Source organism: Spermophilus citellus, assembly GCF_964194105.1.
Source record: "Spermophilus citellus genome assembly, chromosome: 8".
Taxonomy (NCBI): Eukaryota; Metazoa; Chordata; class Mammalia; order Rodentia; family Sciuridae; genus Spermophilus; species Spermophilus citellus.
In genome coordinates, this window is record NC_138189.1 from 54,869,986 (window position 1) to 54,883,584 (window position 13,599).

At 32.8% G+C, this 13,599-nt stretch overlaps 1 protein-coding gene across 7 annotated transcripts in view; it reads right to left on the reverse strand.

Moving 5' to 3' along the window:
* LOC308654094 (UDP-glucuronosyltransferase 2A1) overlaps window positions 1-13,599 on the reverse strand; it is a gene marked incomplete at both ends in the record, with an annotated part of 49,748 nt that overhangs the window by 18,284 nt on the left and 17,865 nt on the right. The window contains one exon of one of the 7 annotated variants that reach the window (XM_081303061.1): window positions 6,328-7,057. The exons of the other annotated variants lie outside the window; for them this stretch is intronic. Coding sequence (XP_081159187.1) covers window positions 6,328-7,057 — 730 coding nt within the window. Of the gene's footprint in view, window positions 1-6,327; window positions 7,058-13,599 lie in introns of those variants that run through there. 7 annotated transcript variants of the gene reach the window in all.

The following is a 13,599-nucleotide window of genomic DNA, read 5'->3' on the forward strand; positions in this document are numbered from 1 at the left end:
TTGAGAACAGAATTGACAGGATCTCCATTCAGATTATTTATGTACTGTAAAAAAAGAGAGTTGGATGTATAATGATCCTAGTTATGTTTTCACCTGAGTCACTAGAAGAACTGAATTTAATTGAATAAAATAGGGAGACTTAACACCTATGATAAAGTGAAATAAAAAAGCAACGACAACAAAAACCTCAAAGGTTTATATCTTTTTTACCACAGATGGAGCCCAGAGGCACTTAACCACTGAGCTATATCTCCAGATCTTTTTATTGGAGGTAAGCTCTTGCTAAGTTACTTGGAGCCTTGCTAACCTGCTGAGGCTGACATTGATCATTCTTGAACCTATGCCTTCCCATCAATGCCTGCCATGGTACCAAACTTCAAACTTTCTTTGTACTTAACTTTCTTACATCTTCCTTTCTAGCTACTGAAAAAACAATAATACCCATTGTTTGGATTAATCATTAAATTGGTATCCACAGTTACTTACAAGGGAATTTATCAATTCCAAAAAAATAAATTAGCAAACAGAAAAGCTAACTAAGCTGTGTATCCATCCAGTCCTGGGCTTTTCTGATCAAAATTCCAATGGCATTCCTCATAGAAATAGAAAAAGGAATCATGAAATTCACATGAAAAAATAAGAGACCCAGAATAGGTAAAGTAATCCTTAGCAGGAAGAGTGAAGCAGGTGGCATCACTATACTAGACCTCAAACTATACTACAGAGCAATAGTAACAAAGACAGCATCATATTGACACCAAAATAGACTGGTAGACCAATGGTACAGAATAGAGGACACAGAGACTAACCCACAAAACTACAAACTACAATTATCTTATATTAGACAAAGTTGCCAAAAACATGCATTGGAGAAAATATAGCATCTTCAACAAATGGTGCTGGGAAAGCTGGAAATCTATATGCAACAAAGTGAAATTAAACCCGTCTCTCTCACCATGCACAAAACTCAACTCAAAGTGGATCAAGGACCTAGGAATTAAACCAGAGACTCTCTGTTAATAGAAGACAAAGTAGGCCCTAATCTTCATCATCTGGGATTAGTCTCCAACTTCCTTAATAAGATTCCTATAGCACAAGAATTAAAACCAAGAATCAATAAATGGTATGGAATCAAGCTAAAAAGTTTCTTCTCAACAAAAGAAACAATCTGTGAGGTTAACAGGGAGCCTACATCCTGGGCGCAAATTTCTACCCCTCACACATCAGATAGAGCACTAATCTCTAGGGTATATAAAGAACTCAAAAAGCTAAGCACCTAAAAAACAAATAACCAATCAACAAATGTGCCAAGGACCTGAGTAGACACTTCTCAAAAGTGGATATACAATCAATCTACAAATATATGAAAAAATGTTCATAATCTTTAGCAATTTGAGATATGCAAACCAAAACTAAGATATCATCTCCCTCTAGTCAGAATGGCAGCTATTATGAAAACAAACAACAATAAGTGTTAAGGAGGATGTGGGGGAAAAAGGTACATTCATACATTTCTGGTGGGAGTGCAAATTGGTGCAGCCAATATGGAAAGCAATATGGAGATTCCTTGGAATACTGAGAATGGAACCACCATTTGACCCAGCTATCCCTCTCCTTGGTTTATACCCCAAAGCCTTAAAAACATCATACTACAGAGACACAGCCACATCAATGTTTATAGCAGCACAATTCACAATAGCTAAACTGTGGAGCCAACCTAGATGCACTTCAATGGATGAATGGATAAAAAAATGTGATATATATATATATATATATATATATATATATATATATATATATATGTATATATATACACAATATATATGGAATATTATTCAGCAATAAAAGAGAAGAAAATCATGGCATTTACAGGTAAATGGATGGAGAAGATAATTCTAAGTGAAGTTAGCCAATCCCCAAAAAACAAATGCCGAATCTTTTCTCTGATAGAAGGAGGCTGACTCACAGTGGGATAGGGAGGAGAACATGGGAGGAATTGATGAATTCTAGATAGGGCACAGGGGTGGAAGGGGAAGTGAGGGGGTAGGGGATGAGCAAGGATGGTGGAATATGATAGACATCATCATCCAAAGTACATGTATGAAGACACGAATTAGTGTCAACATACTTTATATACAACCAGAGATATGAAAAATTGTGCTGCATACATGTAATAAGAATTGTAATGCATTCATTCCATTGTCATTTATTGGTTTTTAAATCAATTTTAAAAAAAGAAAAAAAAAAAAGAACTAACTTACTAAAGTTTTCAAGGCAAGCATTATATTGATCTTAGGATCATTCTGAACATTGATCTAAATCCTGTTTGTTAGTGGCTGCAGTCCAGAGAGTATGTCCACATATAAGCAGGAAGTCCACATAGAAAATTAGGAAATCAGGCAATTTGAAGAGGAAAAAGTAAATCACTTTTCTTCAACTCAATGTTCAAACAAAAAGAAAGTTTCCCAGTTTTTATGAGTACTTTCTGTCACTAAAGGGTGGTTTTCTTTATATAATAGAATAGTTTAATCCTTACTAAATATGCAAAGTTAGGCCGATCATTGTCTGTAGAGTGGTGGATGTAGAAAACTTAATTGCTTACAGTGGATACTGAAGTGGAAAATATTTATTGTTTAATGGAACCCAAGTAAAATGGAAAACAATGTGTAAAAACTTGACACAACAAGGTCAGTGTACAACTTGTGCCCATTACAAAATCTGAGCCTATAACCAGATATATTTAGAAACAAGAATGCCTACTATTTTATTTTAAATTGTTTACTGTTTTGACATTAATATAATCTAGTATCATTCATACCTATGGACTACAGATTTTAAATGAACCTCTTCATAAAGAATATCATGTTTTAACAGTCTTATTAAAAATATAAGATTAGTTAGGAGAAAAAGAGATAACTATTAGTAAGTCAGAAAAAAGTTGAAAATTAGGAAATCAGAAGCAATAATCAAAGAGTGTTTAACACACACTATATCATGAGAGACCAGGTTGAAAAGATAGGGATAGATATTCAGTCTCTTTAAGCCATATGAATGGAGAAAATGAAGACAATTCCTTCTTTTCATCAGAGCAATTATTTGCTAACATTTTACTAAAACTTTGCTATCGCAAGAGAGTCCCCAAACACAAAGATGTGTGACATTTTCAGTACATACTCTGCTTGATGAAGAATTCCCCTCATTTTAGTCTGCTAAGATAACATTTCTGTTTCTGCTTACCTTAAATATATGTGTTCCCAGAAGGCTTCATTCATAACCCTGTATACCAAAATTTTACAGTGATATATTTATGGTTCTATCTCTTCCATTTGTCTCTGAAGGTAGAATTAAAGCCAAGATCATGGGCTCATGTATCTTATTTCCAATATACTAGATGTTAAATTACTTACTCGGAAACTATTGCAGTATAAATTTAGTTTAAAACCTTGTCTAAAAGCTAAGAATTTATAAATGGGGCAACTTTAGCATTAGTTCTATGAAACAATATGTCTGTTAGAAAATCAGTGTAATATGCACAAACTGATAAATGTAATACACAACATAAAAAGAACAAAGGACAAAAACCACATGCTCATTTCAAAATGCAGAAAAGTACTCAACAAAATTTAACAAACCTTCATGATAAAAACTGAGAAAACTAGGGATAGAGGGAATTTACCTTGAAATAATAAAGGCTGTGCATGAAAAACCAGAAACTGATATCATACTGAATGGGAAAAAATGGAAAGTATTTTCCTTAAAATCAGGAAAAGAAAAGGATGTTCACTTTTACCACTCATATTCAATCTATTCCTTGAAATTTTAGCCACAGGGATTAGGCAACATAAATAAATAAGTAACACAAAAAGAATAACATAAGTCAAATTATCCATATTTGCAGATAATATAATTCTCTTATACATAGGTGACCCTACAGGTTCCACCAGAAAACTTCTAGAGCTATTAAACAAATTCATAATAGTAACAACATACAAAAATCAATAATGAATCTGCTCATAAAGAAATCAGGAAAGAAATCCCATTCACAAGAGCTTTAAAATTACATATCTTGGAATAAACTAACCAAGAAAGTTATGACCTCTATAAAGAAAATTACAGAACACTGAAAAATAAATTCAAGATGACTTTAGAAGATGGCAAGACTTGGAATATTCATGAACAGGCAGAATTAATAGCATTGAAATGGCCAAATTGCTAATAGCAATTAGCAGATTCAATGAAGTTTTCATCTAAATACCAAGGATATTCTTCACAGAACTAGAAACAATCATCCTAAATTTATGTGAAAGAACAAAAGACCCAGAATATCCCAAGCAATCTTAGGCAAAAAGAGCAATACATGAGGCATCACAAGACCCTATTTGAAAATACACTACAGAGTCATGGTACCCAAAATAACATGGTACTGGCATAAAAACAAACAGCATAGACCAACAGAACAGAATAGAAGACACAAAGACAAACTCATACAGATACAGTCATGTGATCCTTGACAAAGCTGGCAAAAATACATATTGGAGAAAAAAAAGCTTATTGGGCTGGGAGAACTGAATATCCACATATAGAAGAATGATACTACATCCCTCTCTCTCACCATGTACAAAGGAGAACTCACAATGTATTGAAGATCTAAATATAAGAGCAAAAGCTTTAAAACTGTTTGGGAAAAACATTTCAACCTAAAGATTTCTCTATGGCTTAGGAAATAAGAGCAAGAGTCAATAAATGGGATGACATCAAATTAAAAATCCTCTGCACAATAAGAGAAACAATGAACAGAGTGAAGAGAAAACTGACAGAATGATAGAACATATTTACCAGCTACTTCTTCAACAGACCATCAGCAACCAGAATATGCAAAGAATTAAAAACAAAAACTAAAAAAAAAAAAAAACCCAAACAAAAAAAAAAAAAAACTCAATCAATAAATTGGTGGGCAACAATTAAATGAAAAACTATTCAACATCTTTGGCCATCAGGGAAATGCAAATCAAAACTACACTGAGATTTCATCAGAATGGCAGTCATCAAGAATACAAATAACAATGAATGCTGATGAGGATGCCGGGAAAATAAATTCTTATGCACTGTTTGTGAGGATATAAATTGGAATAGCTACCACAGAAATCAGTGTGAATGTTCCTCAAAAAGTTTAAAATAAAAACATCATATGATCCAGCTATAATACTCCTTAATTATTCAGAAGAATTAGAATCAGCATACTACAGTGATACATGAATTCTCATATTTATTGCAGCATAATTCACAATAGTCAAATTATGGGATTAGCTTAGGTGTCCATCATCAGATGAACATTTACTATGTTATTTGCTGGAAAACCGGTGGAACTACCAACCATAATTCTGAGTGAAATAAGTCAGATTCAGAGAGAAAAGTATTGTTTTCTGTCATATGTGGAAGCTGGAGTGTTTCTACCTACTTTATGAGATACATGGAAATGGTAGGTATGCTCTATGCTCTCCAAGAGGAGAATGGTATAAATTTGAGAGTAATATGAAGTTATTCTTAAAAATTTATGAAGCAAAATTCAGATAAAGTCAATTTTATAATGAATTTGATTCCATTCCACCAATAGCTCACATTTCAGTTTATTACTGGCATAATGAAAGATTTTCTTATTATAACAAACACTGCAATTTTTTTTCTTTTTTCCCCCTCCTTAACCAATAAAAAGTCAAATGTCATAGTAAAAAGAAGTTTAATGTCCTGGAAGTATTTATTATCTTATATCTGACCAAAAAAAAAAGTCTTCTTCCTTTGGACTAACATTTTTTTATAACAATCTATTAAATTTCAAGGTGTTTTACAAAACAGTCTAACAATTATAAAGAAGGAGTAACCAGCCAGGGTGGTCACACCCATCTTTAATTCCTGCAGAGGCAGGGGGATCACAAGTTCAAGGACACCCTCCATAATTTAGCAAGACCCTGAGAAAAAAATTAAAATGAAATAAAAAGGAAAGGGGATATATCTCAGTAATAAGGTACCCCTAGGTTCAGTCCCAAGAGAAAAAACAAAAGAAGAAGAAGAAGGAGGAGGAGGAGAAGAAGAAGGAAGAAGAGAAAAGGAATAACCCTGGCAAAAAGAAAAGATAAAAAAAGACGAGAAAAAGAAAAAAAAATTGTCTTCTTGTCTTCCTTACCTATCTTGTTTAACAAACCAAACTTACAGAGTTTTATGTAGAAATCAGTGATTTGAAAAATGTATTTCTTACATTTTTCTGGGCTTTTCTTTGGCTTCCTAAAGGTCTTTGGATACAAGTATACCATGAGAAGCAGAGTCTCTTACCTAATGCTTCACTGTAAAATTGATTCCAAAATTTAAAGTCATATTGCTGGAGCACAAAGTCAAAGAAGAATATAAACATCATATTTTTCACCCTTTCCAAAAAGGTCATTCTGTCTATTAGTCCTCCCATGGCAGCAGGCACATAGGAAGGTGGAACTGGAAGATGCCCACAGTATTTCTCCACAGTGTTGCCCATGGAGAGCCTTATCGTGTGCACAAAAGGGATCCCAAGCAACTCAGCCACCAACTCCCCACAGGGAATCACAGGGTCTATAAACATGACATCATACTTGGTTTCCCGGAGCTTCTCCATGAGGGACTGATTGTAAACTGCTTTCCGACAGAGGTCTTCAAAATATTCAGTTGCTTGAAGAAAGAAGTTTTGAAATAATTTTGCTGATTGCCAGAGTGACAATGATGGTATGATGTTCACAGCCAAATGTAAGAACTTCTCTAGATTTTTCTCTGCACTTTCTCTGTCCTGTGACACAAAGATCACCTCGAAATTCAATCCAGAAGAGTTTTCATAGTCAACCAAGAGATTCTGTGAAGAAGTCAAAACTGTCACTTCATGTCCTCTCTGCAGGAGTTCCTCAAGAATGATCTTTTGGTTGAGCCAATGGCTCATATCACAGGGCCACACTAGGACCTTCCCACAGAATCCATAGCCGGCCCAGCAGAACTGCAAGAAAAGAATTGTCGAAACCCATTTCTCAAACATCATGACCATGTCTCCTCTGCACTATTCTTTAGTGGTGGAGTGCTCACTGGGTTAAGTAAAAATTGTGGTAAGAAACAAGTCAAATATTAACTTCTAAAAGTAGGAAAGGACACATGTGAACAGAACTTTGCCCATCCTATTGCCTGGGTGCAGCACCTATCTGACATTTGCTGAATGATAAGAACCTTTTAAACATTTGTGTAGAATTTATTCCAGTATTCTAATAATTCTGTATTAAATATGTTAAAATAGGCAAAAATTTGATACTTCAGATTAATAATTCAAAGTATAATAGAAGAATGCATTTAAGGAAGTTCAGTAAATAGTATGGTGATCTTATGGAAACTGATAAGTGATAATATGGAGAAATATAAAGATACAGGTCTTGCCTTAAAATTGATTACATTCTAGTATGTAAAAGACATATTATATAATGAAAGGAGGTAAATACCAATTATCAAAAAACTATTATACTGTTTTAGAACTCCAGAGAAAGATGCCTCACTTTTATGTGAAAGGAATCAGAAAACCTTCTGAAACTGGAACAGGCATAGCATCTGTGCCTAGAAGCAAAATGGGCAGAAGATACTTACTCAAGAGGAAAGGAAGAATTCAAGATAAAGAATGATAATGCAGAAATTGTGGTCATTTTAGTCTAGTCTGTATGTGGTGCAGGGTGACATAGAAAAAGTGTGGAAAAGGAATTTTTAAGAGTCTTTGGTGAGATTTAATGCTATTCTCTGGTTTCAGTTTTTAACTTTAATCTTGGTTTTTGGATGGAAAGTTTAGAATGAGAGTTCTTAGGACTGATGAGAAGTGAGAGGGGATCAACATTTATGTAAAAAGGAAAGGAAAGGCTCATTTTTATAGTTGAGGAACAGAGAACAATGACTCAAAAAGACATGAAATACAAAGGTAGGAATGGCTAGGGCAAAAATTGTTGACCTGCCATGTATGAGTTAGTGATTAGACATGTCAATGGATATACATATATTTGACTTATAAATACTTGAATATCAAGAGAGAGGTGAAAATTAGAAATACAGGTTTTTATATCCAGTTAGCCATCCATATTTTAATGTAACTTCAATTTCTCCCTTTTTCATAATATCATACATTTAACAATGTTTAGCACTTGATATTGTCAGTTTTATACAATGACAGGACACAAAGAGACCAGCACAATATAGTTCCAATTAAATATGAGTTCACATTTTATTTCAGCAATTGAGTCACTTTTAACAACACTAACTCTACAAACATAACAGAGGTGAATCTTAGAAGGTAGGAGAGAAAAATCCTTGGAGGAAGTTGTTCAGCTGAAAGAAGGCAATAATGAAATAATGCTTTAGTTAAGCCCTTAAGAATGGGTTGAAAGTATAATTTTGAAGAAAAAATACTGATGTAAGTGCATTCTATGAAGCATGATACTAATTGTATCAAGGGTTAAATTCAGTTATAATATTTGGTGAAAGAGGCAAATTATTGAAATTTCAATATCTTAAGTTTTGTTATTTTGCTAAAGTGAAGACCCAGAATAGATTTATTTATAAGATACAATAGTAAAGCTAGCACCAAAGATTAGGGAATTTTATTGCATTATATGACTAGAATTTGTAGAATTTCTGATGGTAGCTGATAAAACACATTCCAGGAAAAAAAATCAGAAATATCGCCAAAGAATTGGGTCATAAAAGTACTCTAAGAAAATAGAGGTAACATTATAATCTGAGAAGGTAAGAGTTCTTTTTGTAAAAGATAATAGAGATACAATTAGGAGGGGGAAAATAAATTTATCTACACACTATGACAAAGTTATTGTTGTGCTATTAAATACTTTAAAAAAGTCAAAGAAGAAATAGTATATAACATACAAATATTACATTCAATTTTACATATTATTTGATAAATATCTCTAAATTATTTTATTATCTGAGAAAACTTAAGATCTAGCTCTGGTTAATCTAAAAGAAATTTAAAGGAATGCAAATATTTTATCTTATAGCAAACTGAAACATTTAAAAGATTGGATAAAATATAGAATTGATCTTATAAAATTTATTTTGATTTGACAAGTTTAAAATCAGCAGACTCTCAAAAACGAGTAAAAACAGGAATTCTGAAGCACAAGCTTTTACCGAAACTTCAGCTATTCTTACAAAGGGTAAACAGGGTGCTTCAGGGGTGAGAAAGTGTGAAACCCTAAAGGCTTGTGCAAGCTCCCTACTCTCCACATACAGTCACTAATGCTGGACTCCCAAGATACACCCTCACTTTTACAGGTGAATTCCAGTACACACAGGTTTGTAGCAAGGAAAATTACCTGTTTTGAGTTGGCATTGTTTGGAACAACAATATCCTCCCTGTGGTTTGTTAACACAAGCCACCCTGAGATGGATTTTCATTCAATTAAAATACAAGCAAGAAAAGAAATGGTTCTGACATAACTTTCCTAGGTACACATATGAATACACCATAGTGAATCTCTACATCATGTACAATGACAAGACTGGGATCCTAATTAGAATAAGATGTACTCCATGTTTGTATAAATAAGTCAAATTATATTCTGCTGTCATGTATAACTAAAAAGAAGAGAGAGGGAGGGAGGGAGGGAGGGAGGGGGAGAGAGAGAGAGAGAGAGAGAGAGAGAGAGAGAGAGAGAGAGAGAGAGAGAGAATATGATGTGGCTGAGCATGGTGATGCACATCTGTAACCCCAGGAGGTTGAGACAAACCAACCTCAGCAATTTAGTGAAACCTTGTCTGAAAAAAAAATTAAAATAACTCGGATGTGACACACTCCTGGGTTCAATGAAAAAAAAAAAGAGGAAGAGGAATAAGCAGAAGCAGCAGTGGCAGCAACAACTTATCCTAGCTTCAAAGATTTATCACAGATAAAATTGCAGATTAAATGAGTAAGTACTATTTACTATGAAATAATTATTAATATCTTAGGGTCAGTATAACACTCCTGCTTCAGCTTTCTGAGTAGCTAGGATTACAGGTGTGTGCCACTGTGCCTGGCTCAGCCTTGTTTTTTAAAGCTAAACATCCATATTGTCTCTAACTTAACCATTCAACTAAAGAATAACTATTACAGATTGGTAATTAATTACATAGAAAATAATTATGATACCGGGAAACAAGCTATTAATGTAAAACTTGGAAAGAATTCAGATGCCATTGAAAGAAGAAATAAATGAGTCATGTGGTACTTGACAGAGTGCACATCATATACCAGTGAAACTCCATGAACTAGTAGCACATCTAAACAAATATATGAATCTTTATAACACTGTTCTGATAACATTATAGATTTTTTAAAAATTACAGATGCAAAATTTAATGTAGTAGTAATAAGTGGATTTGAATAATGGAAAACAGGTATGTGGAAAGTATAAATTGTATGTAAATCAAAATAAAATTTCCATACAGTGTGTATGCTGACATTAAAATTAATATAAGAGGGTGGGGCACAGTGGTGCACACCTGAACTCCAGTGACTCAGGAGGCTGAGGCAGGAAGATCAAGAGTTCAAAGCTAGCCTCAGCAAAAGGGCAGTGCTAAACAACTCAGTGAGATTCTGTCTCTAAATAAATACAAAATAGGACTGGAATGTGATTACGTGGTGGAGTTCCCCTGAGTTCAATCTTCTTGAGTGTTTGGCCAGTATTGGTAATATACTTTAAATCAAATATACTTTAAACACAATGAATAACCAGTTTTGCAATAGTTAATAAAATTGAGTAAATGATTATAACCAAAGAATATGGAATTATTTAAAATCCGGAAACTATGAAGCAATAAAGTAATAACAGATAACTCAGAATAGAAAACTATCTGCAAATATCTATAACAACAATATGTTGTTCTGTGAGATAAATCACATATTTTAAAATTCTAAGCAATAATATATATAAATGCACTATATATGTGATGTTTTCCAAAGAACATGTCATTACATATAATATTGGATATACACATATAAATGCCAAACATAAATAATTTGTGTGTATATATGTATATGTGTGTACGTGTGTGTATGCACACTTATGTGCATAACATACATACATAATATTTTAATAAGAATTCTGTTGTGGTATCCTTGCATAGCACGATAACTATAGATAATGAAAATGTACTGTATATTTCAAAGAGTTAGAAGAAAGGAGTTTAATAGTTTCACCATAAATGATAGTATTTATGTGTGCAGAGTGTGGGGGGCTGGGGGTACTGGGATCCAGACCCAGGGCCTCTATACCACTGAGCTGCATTCAGAGACCTTTTTACTTTTTATTTTGAGACAGGGTCTCACTAAGTTGCTGAAGCTAGAATCAAAATTGTGATCCTCCTTCAGGCTCCCAAGTTGTTGGAGTTACAGGCATGTGCCCCTCATCCTGCTAAGAAATGATAAATGTTGAGTAGTTTGATATATTTAACTTGATTTAAACATTACACAATGTATACATTTATCAAGTCACCCCAGCACACCTCATAAATATGAACAATTTTTATATTTTATACATTGGCTAAAAAGAAATTTAAATTAAAAAATAAAATTAAAAAAGTAGAACATCCATATGTAATATATACAGTATATAACAGATAATATATAATATTATCTTAGGTAATGATATTTATTTTAGAATCAAAACAATGTAAGAATGATAAATACAACACTATGGATAGTTCTTAAAACAAAACTTATTTCACAATCACAAAGGAATTTTCTGTGTAAAATACTATTCCCTTGATCTTGAATATATGAGTAAAATAAAAATTTTAAAAAACAGCATTGAAGTTATTTTACTTAAACAGTTCTTAGATTTAAATGTGACTTTAAATGTTTTAATGAGCATTTATCAACAGTTGCCACTGTAGGTATTTTTTTTCTCTTAAAATTGTTGACAATTTTCTCTAGTATTCCATTTTGCAAAAATATAACATTCTTTTCTATTCTAAAAAGGAAAATCAGTTTTACCGGTCTCAATTTTAAATTAATTTTTACTTTATATTGATTTATTTTTAAAAAGCAGATAGCTCAGGCTTGAGTTAATCATAAAACTACTGAGCCACTTGGCGATTGTAGTGAGATCAGTTACGTGGACTTTGGATGTAAATATACTTCCATTCACATACTCTGCAAAATGGTTTGTCATTTTGACAAATGATTGCTAATGAGAGAGTTACATCATTTCTCTCAACTTTTATTTTATCATCCACAAAAATGGAATTAATGATACTATTTTGGTAACATATTATGAAAAGTAGTAACAATGACCCATATGTATTCTGGCATTGATACTAAAAAATAGAGACCAGATTCCAAAACAACAGAATTAAAAATGCTATTTTAAAAATCTACATGATTATAAGATCCACAAAAACCAATAGAGAAGAAAAATATAATGTTGTACCATTAAACTGAAATATGTAAATCAAAATATCTCAGCAGCTTGCAATTAGTCATGGAAGGATTTATACTGCTATTTGGAAAATGCTGCCTTTTTTTTTTCTTTTAGCACAGAGGACCAATTGTTACATATTTATAGGACACCATTGGATACAGAAATGTAGAAAATACAGTGATTATATAAAGATGAAAACAAAGCAGAGTTCTAGGATTGCTGTATGGAACAATCAGGACTAGAAGTCATCAAAGAGTATTCTTGCATCACAAACTAACCAAATTCTTACTGTCTTAAAACAACTTTCTATTTAGCTCATGATTCTGATTTAGGCAAGATGGAGCACTTCTAAGCTGGCCTTGCTCATCTCCGTGAGTGAGATTGTCCTAGGGGTCATCCCTGGCAAGTTTTACTGGTGGCTAGCTCCTACCTTTGTGGCCTCATATCATAGACCTATGTGCTTCTGACCATCCAGAAGATAGATTTAATCACAAACACAAGGTTTCCAGAACAATAAAAGTAGAACAATATTTTTTAAAAGGCTACTTATATTACATTCACTAAAGTTGCACTACTGTAACATAAAATAGAATTACAATCATATTGTAAGCAAGTGACTCAGTGAATCAAATATCAAAATAGACAATTCCCCCATAGGTAATTGTTGGTAAAGATAAATAGTGCCAACATTTAACTTAATGAATGACGAAGAGGACAAAAATAAGCATTCCTGTTCAAGTTCAGATTAATTAGGCCATCTTACCTAGAATACACGTTATGCAATACAGTTTTTTAAAAAAGAATTTTCTGTATCTTTATCGCTTTCAAAATGTAGTTGCTATATTTTTCACATAAACTAAAATTCAACAATATTATTATAAAGAAAAGATTCAGTGGTTATAAATTCCTAAGTATATATAATGAATATAATCATTCTTTTCATTTGTAGAACTATTTTCTAATTTAGCTTCCATTTTTTAGCTCATTTTCTAAAAGACAGAAAAGGTGATAAATATGTCTAGTGGTTAATTTTCAAGATGCAAACAGAATAAACAAAATTCTAGTCTCTGAAAATATAAAAACAGCATGCAATAAATTTAAAGATGTTAAGTCAATGTGACTTAAAGGACAAGATAGCTAC